This window comes from Lates calcarifer, linkage group LG11 (assembly GCF_001640805.2).
Source record: "Lates calcarifer isolate ASB-BC8 linkage group LG11, TLL_Latcal_v3, whole genome shotgun sequence".
Classification (NCBI taxonomy): domain Eukaryota; kingdom Metazoa; phylum Chordata; class Actinopteri; family Centropomidae; genus Lates; species Lates calcarifer.
In genome coordinates, this window is record NC_066843.1 from 14,355,960 (window position 1) to 14,377,794 (window position 21,835).

General features: G+C 40.7%; 1 protein-coding gene across 1 annotated transcript in view; it reads right to left on the reverse strand.

The window, feature by feature from the left end:
* Positions 1-21,835, reverse strand: part of LOC108881055 (alpha-1,6-mannosylglycoprotein 6-beta-N-acetylglucosaminyltransferase B) — a 60,960-nt gene that overhangs the window by 15,814 nt on the left and 23,311 nt on the right. The window contains exons 6-10 of the mRNA XM_018672824.2: positions 20,485-20,594; positions 18,819-18,892; positions 17,335-17,502; positions 15,729-15,893; positions 9,599-9,768 (exon numbers count right to left, since the gene is read on the reverse strand). Coding sequence (XP_018528340.1) covers positions 9,599-9,768; positions 15,729-15,893; positions 17,335-17,502; positions 18,819-18,892; positions 20,485-20,594 — 687 coding nt within the window. The remainder of the gene's footprint in view (positions 1-9,598; positions 9,769-15,728; positions 15,894-17,334; positions 17,503-18,818; positions 18,893-20,484; positions 20,595-21,835) is intronic.

Here is a 21,835-nt window from a genome sequence, read left to right on the forward strand (position 1 = left end):
GAACATTATTATGATGGCAGAGACGCTAACGACAGATCATTTACAACAAAAGGACTGTGAAATCCACAAATCAACTAAAACACTTTCAGTCCACCAAAGTAATTGAGAAGAAGTAGAGTAATTGATTTTGATGGGACAGCTCTACTTTTCATATCTGTTCTGAAGTGTGTAAGAGGGTGCGTGTATGAACAGATGATGGGTGGGAGAGAGAGAGAGAGAGAGAGTAGAAACAGTAAGAATCAAAGAGCCAAACTGCATTGTGAAACATCTCAGGGCTCTCAGCGAAACGGCGGCAGAGCCATTCAAGCGAACAACCCGGAATTCAACGCTACCAGGCAGCGATGTCTGGTGGGGGGTGGGGGTCGCTCAGTTTGCCTGCACAACTTGTTCCAGCTCGTACGCGAAAACACACGTATTATCCAGGGTGCATTCATTTAACCACACATCTTTTGACAGATACACAGCGGTGGCTGCTTTCAAGCTTTTATTTGTGCAGAGTCTGCCTTTGTCATGACGCCATCCAAGCACTCACCACATAAATGCTGGCTTCAAGAATGCCACAGTGGTGCATGTGTTGTTCTTCTCTCTAGTGTTGTATAAATAACAATAATACAAAGGAAAGAAAAAAAAACATTTAGTGAATGAGGACAGCACTGATTACAACAAGGCTGCTGTATAAACCAGTTTTAGTATCTTTTTCTTTATCTCCTTAATTTGCTCACACACGTGTGACTGACAGTTATATTCTTTGTATATTTATGGCATAAATGAAATGTGTGAGATTACAAGTCAGTGCTGTATTGAGATAATGTGCCCTTGTTGCTTTGCTATTCTGTGCAGTGAACCAGGCTGGTTTGATCAGTCTTGATATCAAGAGTCTGCTGCCTGAAAAAATAAGGCATAAATAAAACCAGATGAGAACAGTTATAAAAGAGCCTTCTGTTGCCAAAAAAAAAAAAAAAAAAGAAAAAAAGAAAAAAAAAGAGACAGGAGATGCAAATTTGTTGCCTGCTATGACAAAGTACAGTGCAGCTTCAGAGTGCTGTGCTTTCAGTTGGGATCAAGGTAGCACTTTGTTTGAGAAAAACACAATCAAGCGTGTCTGTTTTCATTACAAGAGAAAAAAAAAATACTGCTTTGTCAAACTTCAGCAGTTCAGAAGAGCCACGCAGCACACAAAACAGCAGAGCAGAGGAAGTGTAAGTGGATGTGTGGATTTGTGAAGCACTTTGTGCACTAAATGTAGTTCACTGTGTCAAGGCAATGTGACATGAAATATTTTGAGGCAACAGACAAACCTTATATAGAATATTTCATTAGTACAGTTCTATAGGACCAGTACAAACAAAGAAACACACACTTGTGCTTCTACATATCTGAGGACATTATATTCATTTCATGGAAGTTTACCCAAGCATCACTCGTTACTAATACATGCTTAATACCAACAATAATATCCATCTTACTGTGGTTATAACTCTACTCTCAACCCTAAAACTACTGAAAAGTCTTAACCCCAAAGTAAATGTTTGCTCTCAGATGGGAGTCAAGTCCCCACATCCGATTTATAAATGTAGTGAGATTCAGTTTTTGTTTCCCTCAAAATCATCAATGACCCATTTTGGCTATGTATAGTTTATATGCATACACTGTAGCCTAAACATATGATTGAATGACTCAACATTTATATTTCACTCACACTATTTTCCATATAAAGAAAACACAAGAGCAAAATGTGATTTTTTTTTTTTTTTTTTTTTTTAAACAATTGCTCCTCGGTTCTGGGTCAGCTGAATGAACGGAACTGAATGACATTTGTTGACATTTATAGTTCTAGGTTAATGGATGGGGCTATTAACACAGCTACTGCCAGCTATCACCTATCTAATAGTAACTTTAAGATTTTGAGTTTCTGTATCTTGGCTTTGAAGCCTAATTTCCTGTTTCATCTACTGTAGCTTTCTCACGCAAAATCAGACACTAATGGAGCTACAAAGTGAATACTGCGACAGAATTACTCACAAAAAATGGACTGGATCTTAAATATCAACACAGATAAAGATTTTACAAAATGTTAACTTTCCATGATCAAAGGAGAGCCTACGAAAACAGAATATTGTCAAAGCTTCTGTTTAAATCTGACAAAGAAAAGTAACCCACTGCAATGAAAGCAGAGAGATAGAGATGATCAAAACAGCACAGGAAATGCTAAAAGAAGGGCTGTGCTCAGTCACTGTTTGAGAAATATAAAAGTTTCTTGCTTTGTCAAACTGTACCCACTTCATGAAAGTTTTTGCAGCAGTAGTCACAGACCCATGACCTTATACTCCCTCTTTCTCTCGCTACCTGGCTCAGAAACACATCCTGCACAACCCCAGCATCCACACACACAAACACACACAAATACCTGCAAAACAAGAGAGTATCGATCTTCCTTTGGACAGTGAACATATTTAGTCAGCACTGCAGCCTTGTGGAAACAGGCATGGCGGCCGGTTCCCCTACAATAGATGGGATAATGAGCAGGAGTGTGTCAGCCAACGGTGCTTTAAGCTGCAGTTTCATCAGTCAAAAGTACACACCCAGGCAGTTCAGTGCTTACACAAACAAAAGGCCTCTTCACTTAAGCTGTATTTCTGTTCTCTATATTGTGTGCAGTGTGCAGCCAGGTGGGCACATTACAGTGCAGCCAACAGGATCTAACCATATTAAGTTTGTATTAAGTTTACAAGCAAATAAGCTGTATTTATACAGATTATAAAGTGCTTCACAGAGGGGAGAAAGGAAAAATAAAATTTAAAAGAAAGGCAAGATGATGTCTAAAAACATGCACACGGACATGAAGTTCAAATACAGTATTTTAAGGAAATTTCATATTTTACACTTTACAGAAAAACTCTGAATTTAAGTCTCCCACACGAAACGGAAACAGCTCCCTCAAACGTGTCACAGAATAGTTGTGTAATAAATTCAAATGTATGTAAATTACGTTTCCTTTTCTCGTGTGTGTGTGTGTGTGCGTATTCTTTCAGTGGCATGCGTATGGTTCCACTTGCCATGTGCTTTCATCAGTATGTGCATGCCGAGTTTTCACTGTGTGAGTTTAAGTTTGAATTATGGCCTTTTTGAGTCCTCATAGTTTAATGCTGATGTGCATTAATGTGAGAGCAGATGCATTACAGTGACTGAGTGCGGAACTGTATGTGACTGCGCTCCTGACAGATCCACTGAAGGTGCTGCTGTTGAGAGGTTTTAATTGGATATATGCAAATCCAGCGAAACTTTAAGGGAAGAGTAAAGGGATTAAAGTGCATTAAGGAGCAAAGAGTGTGGAAATGGGAGCACACACATACTGTAACACACAAGCACACATGCATACTGTAATAGTACGCATACACACGAGGACACAAACAACTCTATCTGTATTTCTCACTTTATCTCCTTCACAGATACACATATACACAGACAAGATTAAAGTATAAGGCTGGCATTATTTTACCCTTTTATCATTACCAACAATCAGAATCAGAATCGGACTTTATTGCCAAGTTTGCACATACAAGGAATTTGTCATGGTATATTGGTGCTAAAGGACAGGACAGTTATAGTAAAAGAAAAGAGTGAAGAGCAAGAGGTTTTGGGGAAGCGCAACGTCCTGCCAGAAGGGAGTGCCCTGAAGAGTTTGTGACCAGGGTGAGAGGGGTGAGAGGGATCGGCCATGAAATCCCATGAAAAGACCAAAACCAACAATAAATTTATTATACTAACAAGTACTGACTGTGCAGCCATAGCCTCCATGATGTATAACTCCATTATGATCCAAAACCTATTAAAAACGCATAAAAAGAGCCATACCGTTGCATGCTGGCAATATTTTGGCTTCATTGTAATGAACATAGTTTATTCTTCTCAGTGGTTTAAAGAGGCTGCACATCCATGAGCTTACTCAGTGATGACACAGAGCTACTCCTCAAATGATGAGAATGCAGCCACAGAGTTTTTTCAGGATAAATCACTGGCCGTGCGCATTATAATGATGGAATATGTCACCCAGTGCAACTATATGCTTCTAAATGTGTTTTTAATAGGTTTTGGACGACACTGAAGTTGGCAGGGAGGCATGAGCTATGTCAGTTTTTGGCTATGCACACACAATAGTTCTAAGTAGGATAAACTCAACGTTATTCAATAAGAGGATAAAATAATGTTAGCATTATCTATGTGAAAACACAGTATGAAAGTGAGCTCTACAGAAAAAAGATCTGGGTTTTAATGACCTGCTTAGACGTTAGAGAGGAGAAATGCATTGTGAAAGAAGGATTGTACAAAAGAAAGACTGCAGAGAGAAGAACAAAGGTGCAAGACTTGCATAAATTTCCTGACACCACTTGACAACCACCATCGGGCACAATTTCTCTCTTTCACAGCTGGTCACTGGCACCATGGCAACTCACCAGTTTGGGGGAAAGGGAAAGAGCCCAGAGAAACAAACAAGTGTGAAAGCCTCCACACTCGCGCTGCATTACTTCTTAAAGAGAGGATGCGTATATCCAACAGGGAGAGGAATTGACTGAGGCAGATTTCCAGGCACATATGAGGGACTGAGGCTGGGGGCGAGAAGTGTATTTGGAGCTACAGGGAGGCAGGCTGGAGAGAGGGGGCTCACAGTGTGTAGAGAATGACATGGGCTAGAGAGGAGAGTTGATGTGCTACTGTGAGTAAAGCCGGCCTGGCAGAGTGGGAGAGGGGTCTGGCATGCTAATCGATCACTTGAGACAGCAGGATGGCAGGAGCGAGACAAAAAAGTCAGATGCTGTCGCTGTTATGATCAGATACAGCTGATGTACCACTTTGATGTGCAGTGCCTGGATCCAATTTCTGTTAAAACAGCTTGTGAAAATGGTCGCTATCACAGCACATGAAAAACACTCTCTCCTCTGTGTTGGACAGCTTTGCATGGAAAGTAACTAGGACTCATTATTTTCAGTTTAAAAAAAAACTGGAAATATGCCTGCGTTTATGAGGAAAAAAAGACATCAATAATACAAATATCTGGGGAAAAAAATCTGATTTTAAAGTTTGTTCTTGCACTTACTAAGAGGGACTGTGGTGCACAAATCAGCAGCCTGTTTGTGTGTTTTCTACATTTTTCTCTCCACTTTCTATTCTGGAAGCACTTTCTGAGCTGTCAACATCACAAGGGGACCTCATTTTCTTAAACTGTGGTAAACAGCGTCCTTATGCTGCTGAAAATAAAACAATTTCGGGTGTGTAGGGACATAAAATCTGAGAAAATTGACTTAAATCTCTCTAGACCTTTAATAAAATCATTTTTGTAAAAAAAAAAAAAAAAAAATTGTAAAGAAACAAAAACACTGGGGTAACATGGTTAAAAACAGTGTCCACAACTGGTATTTTAGACAACTAAATGCATTATTGTAATTAGTCACCACAGTGAAGTGTTGTAGTGAAGATGAGTCTTTATGATTGTGGGCCAAACTGGCTATTTTTAACAGTGCTGCTGTTTTGTGATTCATCTCAAAGCATAGAAGGCACATCAATCAGAAGGCTGCAGGGTGAGAGTGCATCAGCACTTATGGAGAGGCACAACCTGACACTGGCAGTATAATAAGGCTCTTTGTTGGTGCTTCGAGGAAAAAAACACTGCTTTGATTTCAAGTTTCTTATTTTACACTTCAGAACGCCTGCGCTCGCCTGTCATTACTTCCACTGTTCAGGCTAGGTTTGTGGAATACAGACACATTTGACCAGAAATCTGACATTTGTTAAATCATCTCTTAGGGTTAAATATCACACAGTTCAGGCTTGTGTGTATGCTTGAAGCGAGAAACAAGGTAAAATTACCTTGTGGCTGTGTTAATGCACCCTGTCAAGTGCACCACAGAAGCCCACTTGACATAATTCATATAGAAACGCTATTGGCAAAGCATCTACGAGAAGCAGCAATCACATCTCGCATGTCAGAGCAGGGAACTGAAAATCATGAGAGCTTCAGAGTATCAGTGAAGAAAAAGTGAAATTATATCAGCGTGAGACAGAGAGAGAGAGAAAGACAGGGTGAGAAAGAGTTTGAGCAAAGCTGGAACCATCCTGTGAGAAAGCGTGGTGCATCAAAAATATTGGTTTCTTCAGATTATTTCTGGATGACAACGCTACTAAGCGGCAGTGTGTGCGTACAATACTTCTCCACTCTGCTGACAGAACTCGCTATACCTGACAGGCTGCAGCTACCCAACCTCCCCCCTCCTCACTCCTCCCTCCTCTGTTTTCCCTCACTCCTCAGGTGTTGAGACGCTATGCTCTGTCGCTGGCTAATTACCCGTGTCGCTCTGGGAGGAGATGAGGGGAGATCCCAAAGCGGAAGTGACAGCTGTCTTTGCCACTCTGCAGACTGCCGTAGGGCCCTCCCCTCGGAGTGCGACAAGTGCCGGTGTTCCTGTCAGAAATGATGTCACAGTCTCCACCTCAATTACAGTAAATCCGGGAAAGACGAGACAGAGACTGCACTACTTCTCTTGTTCTTTTATTACTGCTGCTCTGCCTCTACATGGATCTGTCTTTTACTTTTCTCCTCTCGAACTCAAGTTTCTGACAACAGGGTTCATGTCTTCAATCCAAATCTCAGTGTCTGCACTGCCACCGTCTCTCATTTTCACACAATAACAGTACAAGACAATGTTTGGAGAGATGGTTAATGGGTAATGCTTTTAGCTGAAGATTGCACACAGAGTGAATAATGTGCATGGTATGTGAAGGACTATGATTTTAAAACAGTTTCAAAGATTAAATATAGATTATTTTCTACTGTTGAATCAGACCTGTGGTGAAACGTGCCTCAAAAGACGTGTCAATTTCCAGCACTCGCAGCATCATCAGGACATCCATCTCACACTCAGAGCAGCGTTTTGTATTTCACAGCCTATGATTAGATGGTGATGAACAAGAGTCCACAGCCATGCTAGCAGCTACTGTGTGTGAGTCTGTACTCAGACACAGCAGTGCTTTTGAGCTAAGTGCAAAAATCCATCATTGCCAACAATATTAAGCCAGATGGCAGAGCTGATACAGCTGCTACAATGAAAAAACATTTCTTGCACTTCCAGCGGTAGTAACGTGAGAGAAGACATCATTCATAAGAAAGACATGTATCACTGTTCCCTGATAAAATTTTGATGATTTACATGGGCAGCTATGCCATCTGTTGTACACAGTGCTATGTTTGAATTTCCCCATCCTCTTTGTCAAACATTTGATATGCCATCTTTGTCACAAGTAATCTAAAAGATGTTTATGACTAGGCAGGTTTCCATCAACCAGTTTTTCTTTGGTTGTTAGAGGTGAATAGGTCATTGTTTGGGTTAAAGTAAATACTCCCTTAAGAATAGAGGACCTTCGCTTTAGGTTATGGAGCGATCATGGATTAAAAGATATGATGCAGACTCTTGGTTTCACAATAGTGACTGAGAAGTGGTCTCCTGTGCAAAAGTCCTGGGTTCTGTTGACCCATATTTCCAACTACCTCATCCTAATGGAGGACAATCTTGGTACATCTCATGATAATATATTGCAGTGCGTGGACAGAGAAAAGATTACGTCTTTGTCCAGAGACGTCAGCTCTAAGCGCGGAAACTGCAGGGAAAGTAAGCGAGCGTCTTACCATGAGGGCTCAGTGTGTGAGCATAACTGATTTGTCTAAGCAGGACAGCAAAGGGAAGATGCCAGCCAAAGTGACTACTCCACCAGAAGCCACCAGAGAGCATGAGTGTTGCCAATTAGAGCCAATTATGTGATGCAAACCAACAGTCTGACTCCCACTGTAACTAAGCTCCCAGTGTGGCTAATCTGTCTAGTGGAGAAAACACTAAACTTATCAACAATCCTGTCCACATAAGAACCACAGCAGGCTGTCCACTGATATTAAGCTTCTTTCCAAAGCCTGGGTGGGAAAGTGAAGAGTAGGAAATGTAAATAGATACAAGCCTGAGGGAATCTGTGGGAGCACAACCCACATAACGATCTGTCAATTTAATAGCATGTGGGAGACGAAGAGTAAGGGATGGAGAGAAATGTTGCTTTTCTATTCATTTATAGTCACAGAAAGGGGATTTATAGATGTTTGGCATCTGCCATTAACTGGCCAATTTAATAAGCCCATAAAAAGAGTGGGATATGTACACTTGGTTGTGTCTTGTGGGGCAGCAATCAAAGAGGGAATACAGTCAGAGCCGATAAATCCAGTTGGCTTCAGTTTTAGCCTTCCATTATATTTTCACCAAGGCTGAACATTTCATTTCCTATAGAAGAGACACCATAATATCAGCCCTAAAGAAATGCCACTGCACACTTATATAAATGTACATATACCAATAAAATCTCAACCGTCTCTCTCTGCTGTAGCATTGGCACTAAAATTCACACACACACGCAAATACACATATACTGTAGTCTATAATCGGCTGTTGGAAAATGTAAGCCCTAACCTTGACTGATGTTTCTTTGTGGGTCTCTGTCAGAACTTCTGCAATTTTCAAAACATTTCTGATGGTGCTCCCAAAGGAGACAGACTGCAGTGATTCAATACACCATGACACCAATTAGCGGGGTAAATAATAGCACGGCCAACAGAAGCATTCCCACTGCGCCATCTTTCCCACCTCACTGATCTCCCCAGTCTGTTCTTATCAAAGCGGCTTTTCTTCGCAGCCTGAAATTTAAGATCAAAGGGCAGCTCTAACTCATCAATGCCCTTACCTCTTCCCCACAGCAATGGATATAGTGCTCAATAACAAGCCCACATTATCATCAGCCTGTCTGCTCCGGCTTCACACCACCCACTGGCAGAAAGGAATCGACATAAAATCTAGTCTTGTACACAGTCATTTTCCTGACCAGTCAGCGTGAAGCTGGAGCAGTTCTGAAAGATCACGTCGGCCTGAAAATGTCCAAGACAGGACTGGACCTGTCTGCCTTCTGAAGTCTTATTGTACCTCGCCAGTGTAACAATCAATAGTCTTACATTTTTAGATGAAACCATCTCGTCTGTCTGACTGGAAGGCACGATGTGTACATACAGTACGTGCGTGTGTCCTGACATTAGGACTTATGTTTGTGATGACAAGCGACGAGCCTGTTATCGCTCAGGAGTCAGTGAGCTGCAGCAGGAAGGAGGTGCGCAAGCTGTAGAGATGCTGTCAAGCCCTCAGGCCGAAACAGCACTCTGCGGGAAGGAGAGATAGCTTATCTGTGTGTGGCCAAAGGTGATCGAAAACAGTGTGTGGGCAAAAGCGCTCCGATTGGACCGTTGATCACTTGCAGAGTATCCAGATAGAAATACAAAGCATTTTCATTCAACGAAAAACCTAAAGAGAATGGTTGATGGTCTGCATTTTCATAAAACAAGTGATGATTTCTGTGTAGATGCCCCACAGAATCTCACATAAAATTTGGATGGGAGGAACACCACCTCAAAGAGCAGTGTATTGTACTCTGACTGCAGCAGCTCTGCCTCCAGCGTGAAAGTAATACGAAGAATAACAGGATCAGAGAGGTATATAGAATATATTAGGTCTTGACTCACCCATGCAGTTCCTTGAGAGAAACCGAGATCTTGAGGTTGTGCCCCAGCACATGGAGGACTGTGAGGATGTCAGCCCATTGCACCATCTCACCCAAAGGACCCCCCTTCAGCACCTTGGGGCTGAAGACATCCCCTGACTCCTCTGTCAGAAAGCCCACATGGACGAGAATCTAAATTCAGAAGGAAAAAGAGAAAAGTCAAGGCATACAACAGCTGTGATGTTTTTGTTACTGTATTGTGGTTAAAGTTTTGTTAAACCACCGCTGCACTATTCTTGTAGAGAACAGGTTGTTATTTCCATCTCTTTTTGAATTTCCTACTCAATCTCCAGTCCTGCCGGGTGAACAATTGAGATTCACATATGAATAAATTCAGATACTTGGCATGGATCAGTGATGTCAAATTTTAAATATAATTGAGTATCTAATGAAAGCAAGGAAGCAAGTGACAGCGTAGTCACACCAACGCAACACCGAAGAAATACAATCAGCTGTGCATGGAGTTGAAATGAAAATTGACCTGCTGAGGGCTAATTGATATGCAGAACGAAACACGAGCTCCTTAATTGCTGATGGGGAAAGAAGGAATTTCTAGGCTGTTAAATATGTAATGAAATTAGATTTTTCAACAGATGGAGGCATCTAATTTTTTTTCCAATTACTTTTGTATTGTTTATTCATCTACTAGACCACACATTTCTTCACCTGTTTGTTTAGAGGAGTGACAGTGAATGATAACTGACAGTTCTTCACTCAGACATCAACACAAACCCTTCCTACACCTGTTTGAAGAGACACAACAGGTGCCATACTTTGCTTCAAGTTTCTGTCTAAAAAAAAACTCCATACCAACCAACAATGCACAGCGAGTTTTACAAATGTCAAATGTGGTTTGACAGAAACCTCCTTTTGTTGGAGAAGGGAAAGGCTTGATTCACAGAATGAGACTGTATTTGGACACTACACTTAAATTTGAAATGATTAAAGTAAAATCACATTCAGTAAGCCCTATTTGGTAAAAAATAATGTCAGTGATTACTTGAATGTCAATATATTTTCATTAACTGCAGCAGTTTCATGTTTCATGTTAAATCAGTGATTGACAGTAGCTTGGTGGATGAGTTCAGGTCTTAAGTTGAAGTCTGTTCTTTCTTCATATTAGAGGTGAAAGGTTCAACTGATAATTTACCTCAGTATATACCAAGTATATATTATATCAGATGTCTAAATGAACCTCAAAATGAGTATTTTGACTTTTTGATTGTTGCGCACCTTTAAGACCTCAAGCAGTAACTAACATGATCTGCTGGTATAGAGTGAAAGTAAAACAATATGAATCAATATCCTGTTCAAATATTGAGCTGTTGACTACAAAAAGTTCCCATGTCTCTTATGCATTGTCCAGTGTACAGGCTGCAGATCAATGTGTTCGGGAAACATCACGGGCAACAAGTCTGTACTAGAGCTGGTATCAGCAGCACCCGAGCTCAGTCGAGTATACTGATTTGTGGTACTGAATAATATCAGTAGTGAGTGCACACAGCTATAGTAAAAAGGGAAAATGTGTCACATTTAGGTTTGTAATGCTTTCATTCATATGGCTGGAAATAGACATATACAAACCAAGGAGGCAGGAGAGGGCAAGAGCTTATGCCATGTTGGCTTTGGAGTGCAGGCATATAGCTATTTCCTGATGACAGTACATACCAGTGTAGAATTGAGACACACTGAACTCACAAAAATACCAGCAGTTAAGATTCAGTCGTTACGTTTTTCACTATAGTGTTTCCCATAGTGTCCCCCTCTGCAGTTAGAGTTAGGACTAGAGTGATGCTGGAGTCAGGTCAGGTATCACAACTAGTTGGGGTTAGGGATAAGGCTTGTTTCAGCAGGGGACACATTCTGACAGAGAAACAGTCTTCAACACAACACCATTACCAGCAGAATGAGAGACAAGGTAAACAAACTTGCTCTGTAGCTGTGTAGTGTTGTTGTTGAGGAGTAAGGGCCACACCAGCATCAGACCAAAAGTGACATTTGAGGCATTTACACGATGTTTAATGTGCTGCAGATGAGCAGCTAATTAGCTATCGAGTCCTGCAAACTGCAACTGGTGAATGTTTGTTCGGTCGCAAAACAAAGTTTTGTGTTCATGTGTGTAAATTAGAAAAGAAGGTTGCTAAGCTAAGGTTGGTAGGTCACTGTTAAATGTCTGTGTTTCTGTCAGTGCGACTGAACGCTGTTGTTACTGCTTTAGGCACAGATTTGATTGGCTTAATGGAAACAAGTTCTCTGTCTATGTAGATTACTTTGACTAATGCAGAGACAGGGAGGGCTATTATGAAATCAAAAAATATAAAATACAAAGAGAACACAGAACAGGTTGACTCAGTTCGAACAAATGCATCATTTTACCCCCCTCATCTCATCCTGGACAAAAACATGTCATCGTGTTCAAGTCGAAGTTCTTCCAATTAGAGGACAAGCAGATGGAATATGACCCATCATATGACTCATGCTTCACGGCTAGTTCAAACATCACGTGGACATCAAGAAAAGGGTATTAGAGGTTAAAGCAGAAGCTGAAAATGGGTTCTTCACATATACACTAAATGTGAAGTGCACGCTAAGAACAGACGATTAAAGGAGGCCAAAGAGAGATGTTCTATGAAATGTCTGTCTTCCCTACAAATCAGTCTATTTCTGTTTCTCAACAGCACTCAATGTTTCAGCGTTGGAAGCCAGGCCTGCAGGGTCTGGTTAATGGACATTAACCATTACTGTCAGACACACCATTACAATAAACAAAGCCCTCTCCCCAGTGGGGGAGAAAGCATGCATTTGGGAAGAGTGTTACTAACAGAACGGGTTTTGATTTATCCAACTGAAAACTGACCAACGAAAGAAGCTGATTAGAAAAAAAATCCCCACACAGCAGAATTCCAGTGTACTGTCGACTTGTTTACAAAAAGCAAAACAGAACAAATTAATTTTAAGCTTCACGCTTTTGGAGATTCAAGCCACTTTTCAGCTACAAAGGGATTTGCAAAGAGCTGTCCACACGTTCAGAGTAAAACAAGATCTGTAGTAAAATAGCTGCACATTCAGATGCCACTTCACTATAAGAGGATAATATATATGTATAATGACATTGTGCTATATTTATATGATGCTCCGTAAAGTCATGCATACAGCATGCAGGCAAATGTGTTGGAAAAGGGTCAGAGATGAATGACAGGCTCTCTGTGCTGTATACAGTCTTAACCAATTCCAATGAAAATAGTTCAGCACCAAATTCTAGTTTTCATGTTTTTAGAATTAATTGTATGCAAATGATTTTGTTACTATATATTTTTGTCCATGTAGTGCTGGTCTTTAACAGTTGTTAAATATACAGTATGTTCCTAATACAGCACTGACAGAATTAAGGCTAAAAAAAGAACATAAATATAATGTGATGTAAGATGTAAAGAGAAGAGTCAAATATCTTGTTAGCATTTCAATAATGATTTAAAGGGACACTTGAGTGATTTAGTCTTACACTTCAATAACGTTTGGGGACTCTCAAGCGGCAGTTTAAAAAAAGAACAGTCTAAATAGATGCATCAGCGGATGGGATACTCTGACTTTGAGGCTGTAGTATGGGTCAAGTTCCAAAAACCTACACTTGCCATAATGCATTTGGATTGCATCTTTCATTAGACGAACCATGCCTCCTAAATGCCCACTCTCCTCAAATTCCACGCCTCTAGCTTGTTGTTCTGCTTTCTGTTAAACATTTTAAAAGTTGAAGTCCATGCTGAAATAACTCTGATGACATCACAATGACATCAGTAAGGTGTTTTTTTTTTTCAAACTTTGGGAAGCTCCTCTAGAGACACAAAAAACACAGAGTAGCACTCCTTCTCACAAGTAAATTGAGCTTCATGACAACAGAGATACTGTATTGTATATATAAAGAAATATGATTAGTGCCAACAGTGTCGAACAGCTGTGCAGGTCCCTCTGTCAAATTACTGTATGCCCCCATTTATTGTTACCTATAGTTTGGTATAAAAATAGCTGCATATGGAGTCACTTATAGTGAGGCTGTTAGGTTGTTATTGTGTAGTGTGTACCAGCATTTTACAGTGTTAGTCATGCAGTTTGCTCATCAGCGTAAATGATTCCACATGTCAGGCAGTGATAAGGAATATTATATATACTGTATATATGGTATGGAGAACCACACTAAAAGCAGCACGAGTTATTCACCAGAATTGTGGTGACTGGTTGAAAACGTACTGTTTTCCAGGGTGCAAAGGTCCAAGATTTGACAGAAAGGGTACCATCAATCCTTTCAAAGCACCCTAGTGCTAAAAGGTTGATCGTTCACATCGGTGCTGTCATGATTTCTGTCCAAGCCCTGTTTATTTTTCTCCTGTCACGCTCCACCATACCTGTCTGTCTGCCTGCCTGCCTGTCCATCCTGTCTGTCTGTAAACCTGGTCTTCATCACTTACTCTATTAAAGCACCTTCATTGCACCAGCCTGCCTGTGTGTCTGCACTTGGGTCCTTCCTGCCTGTGCTCCTACCACCAGCTGTGACAGGGAGCCAAAGATATCCCCAAAGAACAATCAGAACTGTTAAAGGCTTTGTTTGTTTATCTTTTCAATGCCCTCCATAAAGGTTTTGATGGCCAGGTCCTTGTTTTCTGGCCCCATTCCTGTTTATGGTCTCAGTGCTGGCTGTTTCAGCAGGCTTCTTAGCCATAGCCTTTTCTTTAAAACAGTTGTTTTGTTTGGCTTTTAATTAGGTCTGTTTGTGTGCATGTGTGTGTGCCTCTCTCTGTGTGTCAGAGTGTGTGTGTGTAATGACTGCCTGTATCGCTGCCCAAACCTAATTTTATTTTTTAGGACTGTAAAGCGCTTTGAATAGCTTCTGTATGAGACCACGCTCTACAAATTTTCACAGCGTGACCGCAATGCTCAAAACATAATGATGCAGGTGATGTCGATGATGATGCGTTTTTTTTTTATATGTGCAATTATGTATTTCCTGTTATTTTTTAATCCCTGTGGGTCTGAAATAAAGGGAATTGAATGATTGGTTGAATTACCGACTGTGTCAACCACCACCTGTGGAGTTTACCACAGGGTTATTTTTACCTCTGTGTTCTGGACAAAAAAAAAAAAACACTGAGCAGCCTAAGGCAAACGAAGACTGCTGGCACCTCACAGGCAGCAAAAGAAGAACATTTTAGCACCATATAATTCACTGTTTCATTAACACATGAAAACAGTCACCAAAAAAAGGCAAAAATAACTCATCAAAGGATGAAAGAGCAGCAGTTTGGAACAGAGCCTGTACTATGCTGTGGGTGTTCTGCACATTAATCATGTAACAAAAATATTAGTGACAGATATTGAACATTTATTGTGAGTAGGATAAAAACTGATTCTGTATAGAAAAAAGAAAACACTTCTCTGGGTTAGTTCCTTGCATGTTATAGTATCTTGTAAAACTTTTTAATATACACCACAGGAGGGATCTAATGTCATTGCCATTTCATCATGTGCCTGTTTCAGCAGGCAGTGCTCTTTGACACTTTGTGGAAATGTCCCTGTAAATGTCAGTGACGAAAGTGCACTAAAGCCAATCAAAGCCTGCGAGGAATTGCTCTCCATCATTATCTATTAATAATGGTAGCTCAGCATACTGTGATTCGCACAGAGAAGCTGAAGATAAAAGAAGAAAATGTTAGTCCAACAAAGTGTGGCAGCTGTTTTGGTAACTTAGTACCCCTAGCATGTGGGCATTAAATGACTGTCTGGCTTAGAACTGTTTGATCTAAAACATGCTGTGATTAGAGTTTTTTTTCCTTCAGTGACTAAACAGATGGATTTATATCAAATTAGGAGCTGAAAATATGTTTCAACAGTTACGAAAGAAAATCTGTTGAACTAAGAAAAGCGCTTTTCACTGGCTCATCCTCTGCAGTCTGTTACAATCACAACACTTTAAAAAGATGAAACCACAACACAGGCTTGTTCTCTAAACCTACACTTTTCATTTCCTTTTTCTTTCTTCTTCTTCTTCTCTCAAGTGCAGTGCAGATGCATATTTGTGCGTGGAGATGCCTCATATTCACCCTTTTTTGCTCTCTCCAGTGGTTGCGGAGCTTGTCATCCAGCCTTCGAGCAGCAGAGGCCCACTGTGCTGCCAGCCTGCGTATGCGCCTTTTCATGAAGCTCAGCGATTCTTTTCCAGTGCCCACCTGCTCCAGCAGAGTCCCAATGTCAGACTGGAAAACAGCCTGGAAGACAGGAGCAAAAAAAAATTTTTTAAAATCACTGGAAAGCATAATAAGTGTAGAGAACTTCCAATCTGGTATTTCATTTTTTCATGTAAAACTTGTGCAGACTTTCAGCAGATTTATAACTTGACCCAAAGTGGATGGGGTGGGTTACTAACTACTACAAAATAGACATTGTTAGGCTGTTTGGTACAAGTAGAACTATTTTCATTGGAATTGGTTAAGATTGTATACAGCACAGAGAGTTGTGCACAGATGTGTTGTTATCTGCTTGTGCCCTGAAGCTAGGCCTCTCAGACAGGTTGCCTGAGGGATTCTTGGATCATCCTCATAAACAGTCTGCTCTCATTTCACATCTCCTCCTCTGCTCACTATAATCACTGCATCACAGCGCAATACCAACATTTGAGTATTAAGCAATGGAGTAACCGTGGGGGGGGCTTAAAAATATACAGAGGAGAAACTGATACACACAAACACAACCTGTGTGTCTTTCTCAAGCACACATCCACTATAAAAGAAACTGAGATTCTTGCAAAGACAAAATCAATATGCAGAGCTGTACTGTACTCTCACAATGCAGGTGAATTATTGTTCTCAAGAGCAACTTTGTGTATGGCACAGCAAAATGCAGAGTACCCAAGGGAAGCCTTGGGATTAGTCTCATTGAATACAGGCTGGCAATTAGAGCAGAAGGTAGAGCTGCAGACCGAATTTACATCAGGGCCTGACGTGCAGGCTGTGCATTACTCTGGGGAGAGAGAGGGAGGAGGGGGACAGAGGCGAACAGTGGGGTAAACCTCGAGGAGTCGCTGTAAGCACAATGCATCATGTGTTGATGCTGAAAATAAAAATCAAACAATGCGGGAGAGAAAACAGCGATGGAAAACTGGGAGTGACAGCTAGCACCCAGTGAGAGATAATGCACAGTAGGATATTCAGATTCTTCCAGAAGCAACTGATCAACAAAAAATGCCAGTGAATCACTTGGACTTAGAGAATAATTGATTCTTGTTCTTGTTAACATTTGATTAATTAACTGCATAGCAGGCAAGTGTGAAGCTACCAAATCTACAGCTGGAGTATCTGAGATCAGAGTGTAGTCTACCACGTGCCTCCTCAGTGGAGTCATCGAATTGGTTTGTTTCACTTGCCTGCAAAGATCACCTCCTCTTACTGAATAGGTCTGAATAAAAAAACACCTGAGTCTGTAGTGGAGCAACAAGCGCATGCTCTCTTATTGGTCTCTCACCAGAGAAAAGTAGGAGTGTGTTCTTGGCTGCTTCAGCTTCCCAGGAAATGAACTAATGGTCTCTGCAGCATTTGGAAATTGTTTTACCTCTACATCAAACTGTTACCCTGTGCTCTGCTTCTGTTTTTCTTCTTGAGCTAACAGTGTTGTTGCAGAATCAAACCGAGTGGCAGGGAAATGTCGTGTTACCTGTTTCTTGGGTGGAGGCTTCAAGGTGGGTGTAACAGTCTGGTTCCTCCAGGCCAGCGGGGGGCAGAACCACTCAACTTCGCTCAGGTAGATGAGGAAGGAGCAGTCTGAGCCATCCACGCCATAAAAGGCATAGCAAGGGTCTGAGGTCCAACGAGCACGCATCCACTGGAGGGCAGACACAAATAATTGTTTGTCTCTCAAAAATGTTAAGTATATTCTTAGAGTGTGATTTACATCTTCATCCCTTATGTCCTTTACTTTGACAAAATGTGATCGTGTTTGATGGCACTTCTACTAGTTGTCTGGTGGCTCCTTTAATGTGGGATGCACCCCAGGAAAAACTCGGCTTTTGACATTATTGCTAACTTCTTATTTAAGATGCCAACAGGAACCCTATTAATTGAGACTTTCCTCACTTCTTCCCATTCAAATGAACAGGGATATGTCAGCTAAACCAGCATGACAAGGTTGTCCAGCAGTGTTAGATGATAAAAATTCTCTTACAGAGAGGGCAGATTCATTTTGATTTGGACATTTAGAACAACTAAATTCACAGTTTTTTCACAATAGGCTGTTAAGAGTGGATTTCCAAGTAGAGGAGACAGACAGGATGATTAAATAGTGAAAATGTCTTTTTGTTATTGGTCTCAACTAACATTAGGCTGGAAGGCTTTCATAAAGCGGCAGCAGGAAGCAGACAGACCTAAAGTGGACACCATCCTAGACAAAACGTCCCAGTTTTTCTTTGGTGAGCTAAAGGAATATCTGTCTTTTCTCCCCTCAGTCTTTTCATGTCTTTTTCTGACAGAGCTTAAACAGTTTACTGTTTAAAAACGCCTGACACCTGAGCAGGTTGCCTATACAGTCTTTAATTTGTACATAATACATGTACATTCATATGGTGTGAGATTGACTAGCATATTTATGGGGGCCTACGTCATTCATATACATGATTGTGAGAGTAAACAGCGCTGCACATTGCACGTGTGTTTGCACATGCTGCCTCTGTATACTGTACAAACACACCTCCTACAGCTACTGAACATTGAACAGAAGGTGCATATGCTTTGTCTTTAAATATTGACCTTTCCTTGTATATCTTCATCCATTTCCAGGCAGTTAATAGAAAGTAGAACTCTGTACTGTTTATGCTTGTATGTATACACTGCTGTTTTCTGCTGTTATTTTGAACACCCTGTTAAAGCTGTAATTTAAACAGCGTATCTCTATACAGTTTGTTATAAAACCATATTTTGTTTGATTCTTATTCTCTTCTATGTCCTGTTTCTCTTTGCTGTCACCCAACATAATTTTTTTCTTTTTTTTCCTCAGACAACCCAGTTCTCCACGAGGAGTCGTTAAACATCCTCTTATCTTATACAAAATTTATGTTGCACCAAGGTGAGTCACCAACAGAGGACAAGGGGATGTTTGCAGTGTGTGTGAAATTGTTTGGACTTAAGTGAGATATGAAGACTTACATCCATCTTGCTGGGACAGTCTGGATAACGGGGATCTTTAGGAATCTCACACTGTCCTAATGTTCCGTCCCTAACTGGAGAAAAGAAAAATGCAGGGTATTTATCAAAGCTTTCAGACATGCACACTTTGGCAAAAGACCACACATATCAGACACTGCTGGCACAAATCAGAAAAAAAAAACACTGTTTCTTTTTTTTCTACAGTACATAGGCACAAAGTCAAACACAAAGAGGAAGGTGAGAAAAAAAACATGCTGGTCAGGCACATCCTATATATTTACTGTTTTTGCATCTTTGGTCAAGGACAATATAGAATCTGTTGTATTTCTGTCATAAACACTGTTGACCTTCATTCCATTATCTAGATTTCTTTCAGTATACCAGGTTTTATGTAAGCTTTAATTTAGGTTTTAAATTGATAGATACAAATAGATAGAAATATCACTATCCATGGACCTTCCAATTGGTCATAATACTAATGGTTAATATTAATCAATCTGGTCTTCACAGTGTTTCCCCTGGGCACTGAATGCGTTTGTCTTTTGCATTGCAGTATATATCCCCTGCTTTTGGGATGAACGGAGATAAATTAGAGAGTATGGCTGGCTAACAACCTTCTATAAAAGCTTGGGCTCCCCTGCTGAATAGCCAAGTCTCTGCTTCAACCCACTCGCTGGATTTACTATAGATAGATTGCATTAGTGTGTGATTCATAAAAATCATAATCTTCCCCCCTATTTCTCCATCCCCTTTCCTTCTCTTCCCATCTTTCCTGACTCTTTCTGCTACTCAGCTGACTCTCTCTCTCTCCTTTTTTTTCCTCTGCCTCTCCCCTCTTTCCTTCTCCCTTCATTTCTTCCCCTTGAAGCCCTTCGCCAGCACGCCTAATTAAAGGAGCAGTTGCAGCTTCTCCACCAGCATCCTGCCAAGCATCGAAGAGAACAATCACAGACAAATAATTGCCATCCATTCTGTCTGATTAGCATGATAACGGCAGACCTCTCACGATGAAAAGTGCGACTGCCTGCCACTGTCAAAACTCAGCCAGGTTCAGAGCGGCCTCATTTAAATGATATCGGACATTATGACAACAGACAAATTATCTTACACATTTTAATGAGACAGTGAAGTTGAACTGTTTTCAGCCATAAAGCGCAACATACTGGATACAGGAGAGGATCTGAATTGAGAATTAAATTGCTCTGTCCGATTTCTATTCTGTTCCCAATAAAGAAATTGAGATGACAGACCCTGGATCCCATTAACTAGGCAGTATTCATCATTGTGATTTAAACATCCTCCGGTCGTGTGGTTATGATATGGCAGCAACAATAGAGCACTGTGCTGTGCCGCACAAGAACTCTTGAGCCCTGACACACAACCGTGCCTGGCTATTTGGATGTGTAATGTGCTGTGAATAACGTCTGTCATGTTCCATATGATCAACCAGCAAAGTGCATGTTAGACGTAAATTGTGCATTCAAGTGTCAGACTGGATCCAGGCTTGACAGTCGGGGCTTATGTGGGCAGAGTGGGAAAGTGTTTTCAGATAGGATAGATTTGAAACGGACAGAGGGGAATTCATCTAAAGGGCGACAGCTATATTTGGTATTCTCCAGGTGCGTGACTGGGCAGTGAGTAGGGCTGTGTGTTTTAAAGTCCATACCTCTGTTGCTGGCCATGCTGCGCTGCAGGATCTGTTCCACCCTCACTGCCATGTCAGACATGTTCTGGGCTATGGCCTGGATGCGCTCCACTAGCCCTATAGGCTGAATCCTGATCATGCACAGCACACACACACACACACACACAAAGTGGAAGAGAAAATCTAAAAATATTCCAGCAGCAGCCATCTTGTAATGACCTGAATTCTCTATAAACTGCAATCAGGCATCTTCAGAAAAAAAGAGGACAGTATATTTCTTTAATAGCTTCCTTCCATCCAGCAGTATTTGTTGTTTTCCCACCCTTTACAGTGAGCGTGAAGTAGTGGAGGCAATGCTAATTGTCTAGAACTTGAGGCGTGAAATCGAAAAAGCTTTTAAACATTGACAGATAATTTATTTGTTGAGATAAAAAAAGTGACTCAGCATATTAAAGTGGCTCCACAGGGGAAATGAAAACAGAAGTCAATTAGATTGTTCACAAATGTGTTTCATTGTTCTTGACCTCTGTGACCTAAAAGCTGTTGGCAAAACAATCAGGAACCAATATTTACAATGGAGAGGGAGATGAAATGCAGAGAGGGTGAAAAGGAAGGAGGAGGTATGCAATATACATTACAGTGCAGGGTTACGGTTCTGAGGGATTTTGGAAATCTCTAGCATGTCAAAGAGAAGCAAATTATCTGAACCATTGTTCGGTCCAGGACTCCGGTCTTTGTAGAAGTTTCATTTTACTCAAGAGCCTAAGTTTATCGAAACATTTTCTAAGACCTGCTACTGTGCACTATGTGCAGCCTTAGCAGAAACAAGCCCATGATACATTAACTGCTCCACAAGGTACATACACCAAAGGAGAAAGGCTGTCTTATCAAATTTGATATTTCTGGGTAACAATGAACCTTCAGAGGAAATAGGCCAAATGTTTAGCATTTTCTGCAACACCTTAGGGATGCACCACAACTGCCTGCTTTAATGGTTAATGGATTTATACAATAAATTATAAAATATTCTTGAGGAAAAAAAAAATCAATGTGTTCCTACTGGTATCCTAAAGAAAGAAAAGTATTAAAAAGTCAGGTTGACTTGAATTGTCAGATATCTACTGTGCTGTTGCAACTTTTTATGAAGCAAGTAGTTCTACAAATACTGTAGGAGTGTTGTAACTAGGGATTATTTTCATTACTGATCAATTGGCAGATTATTTTTTCCAAGTACTTCATTGTTTGTTTTATCTATAAAATGTAAGCAAATAGTGAAACACGCCCATCATAAATGTTGTCCAGGCCAAAAAGATCTCTTTAAAGATCTGGTTTCATCTGACCAACGATCCAAAACCCAAAGATATTTATACTG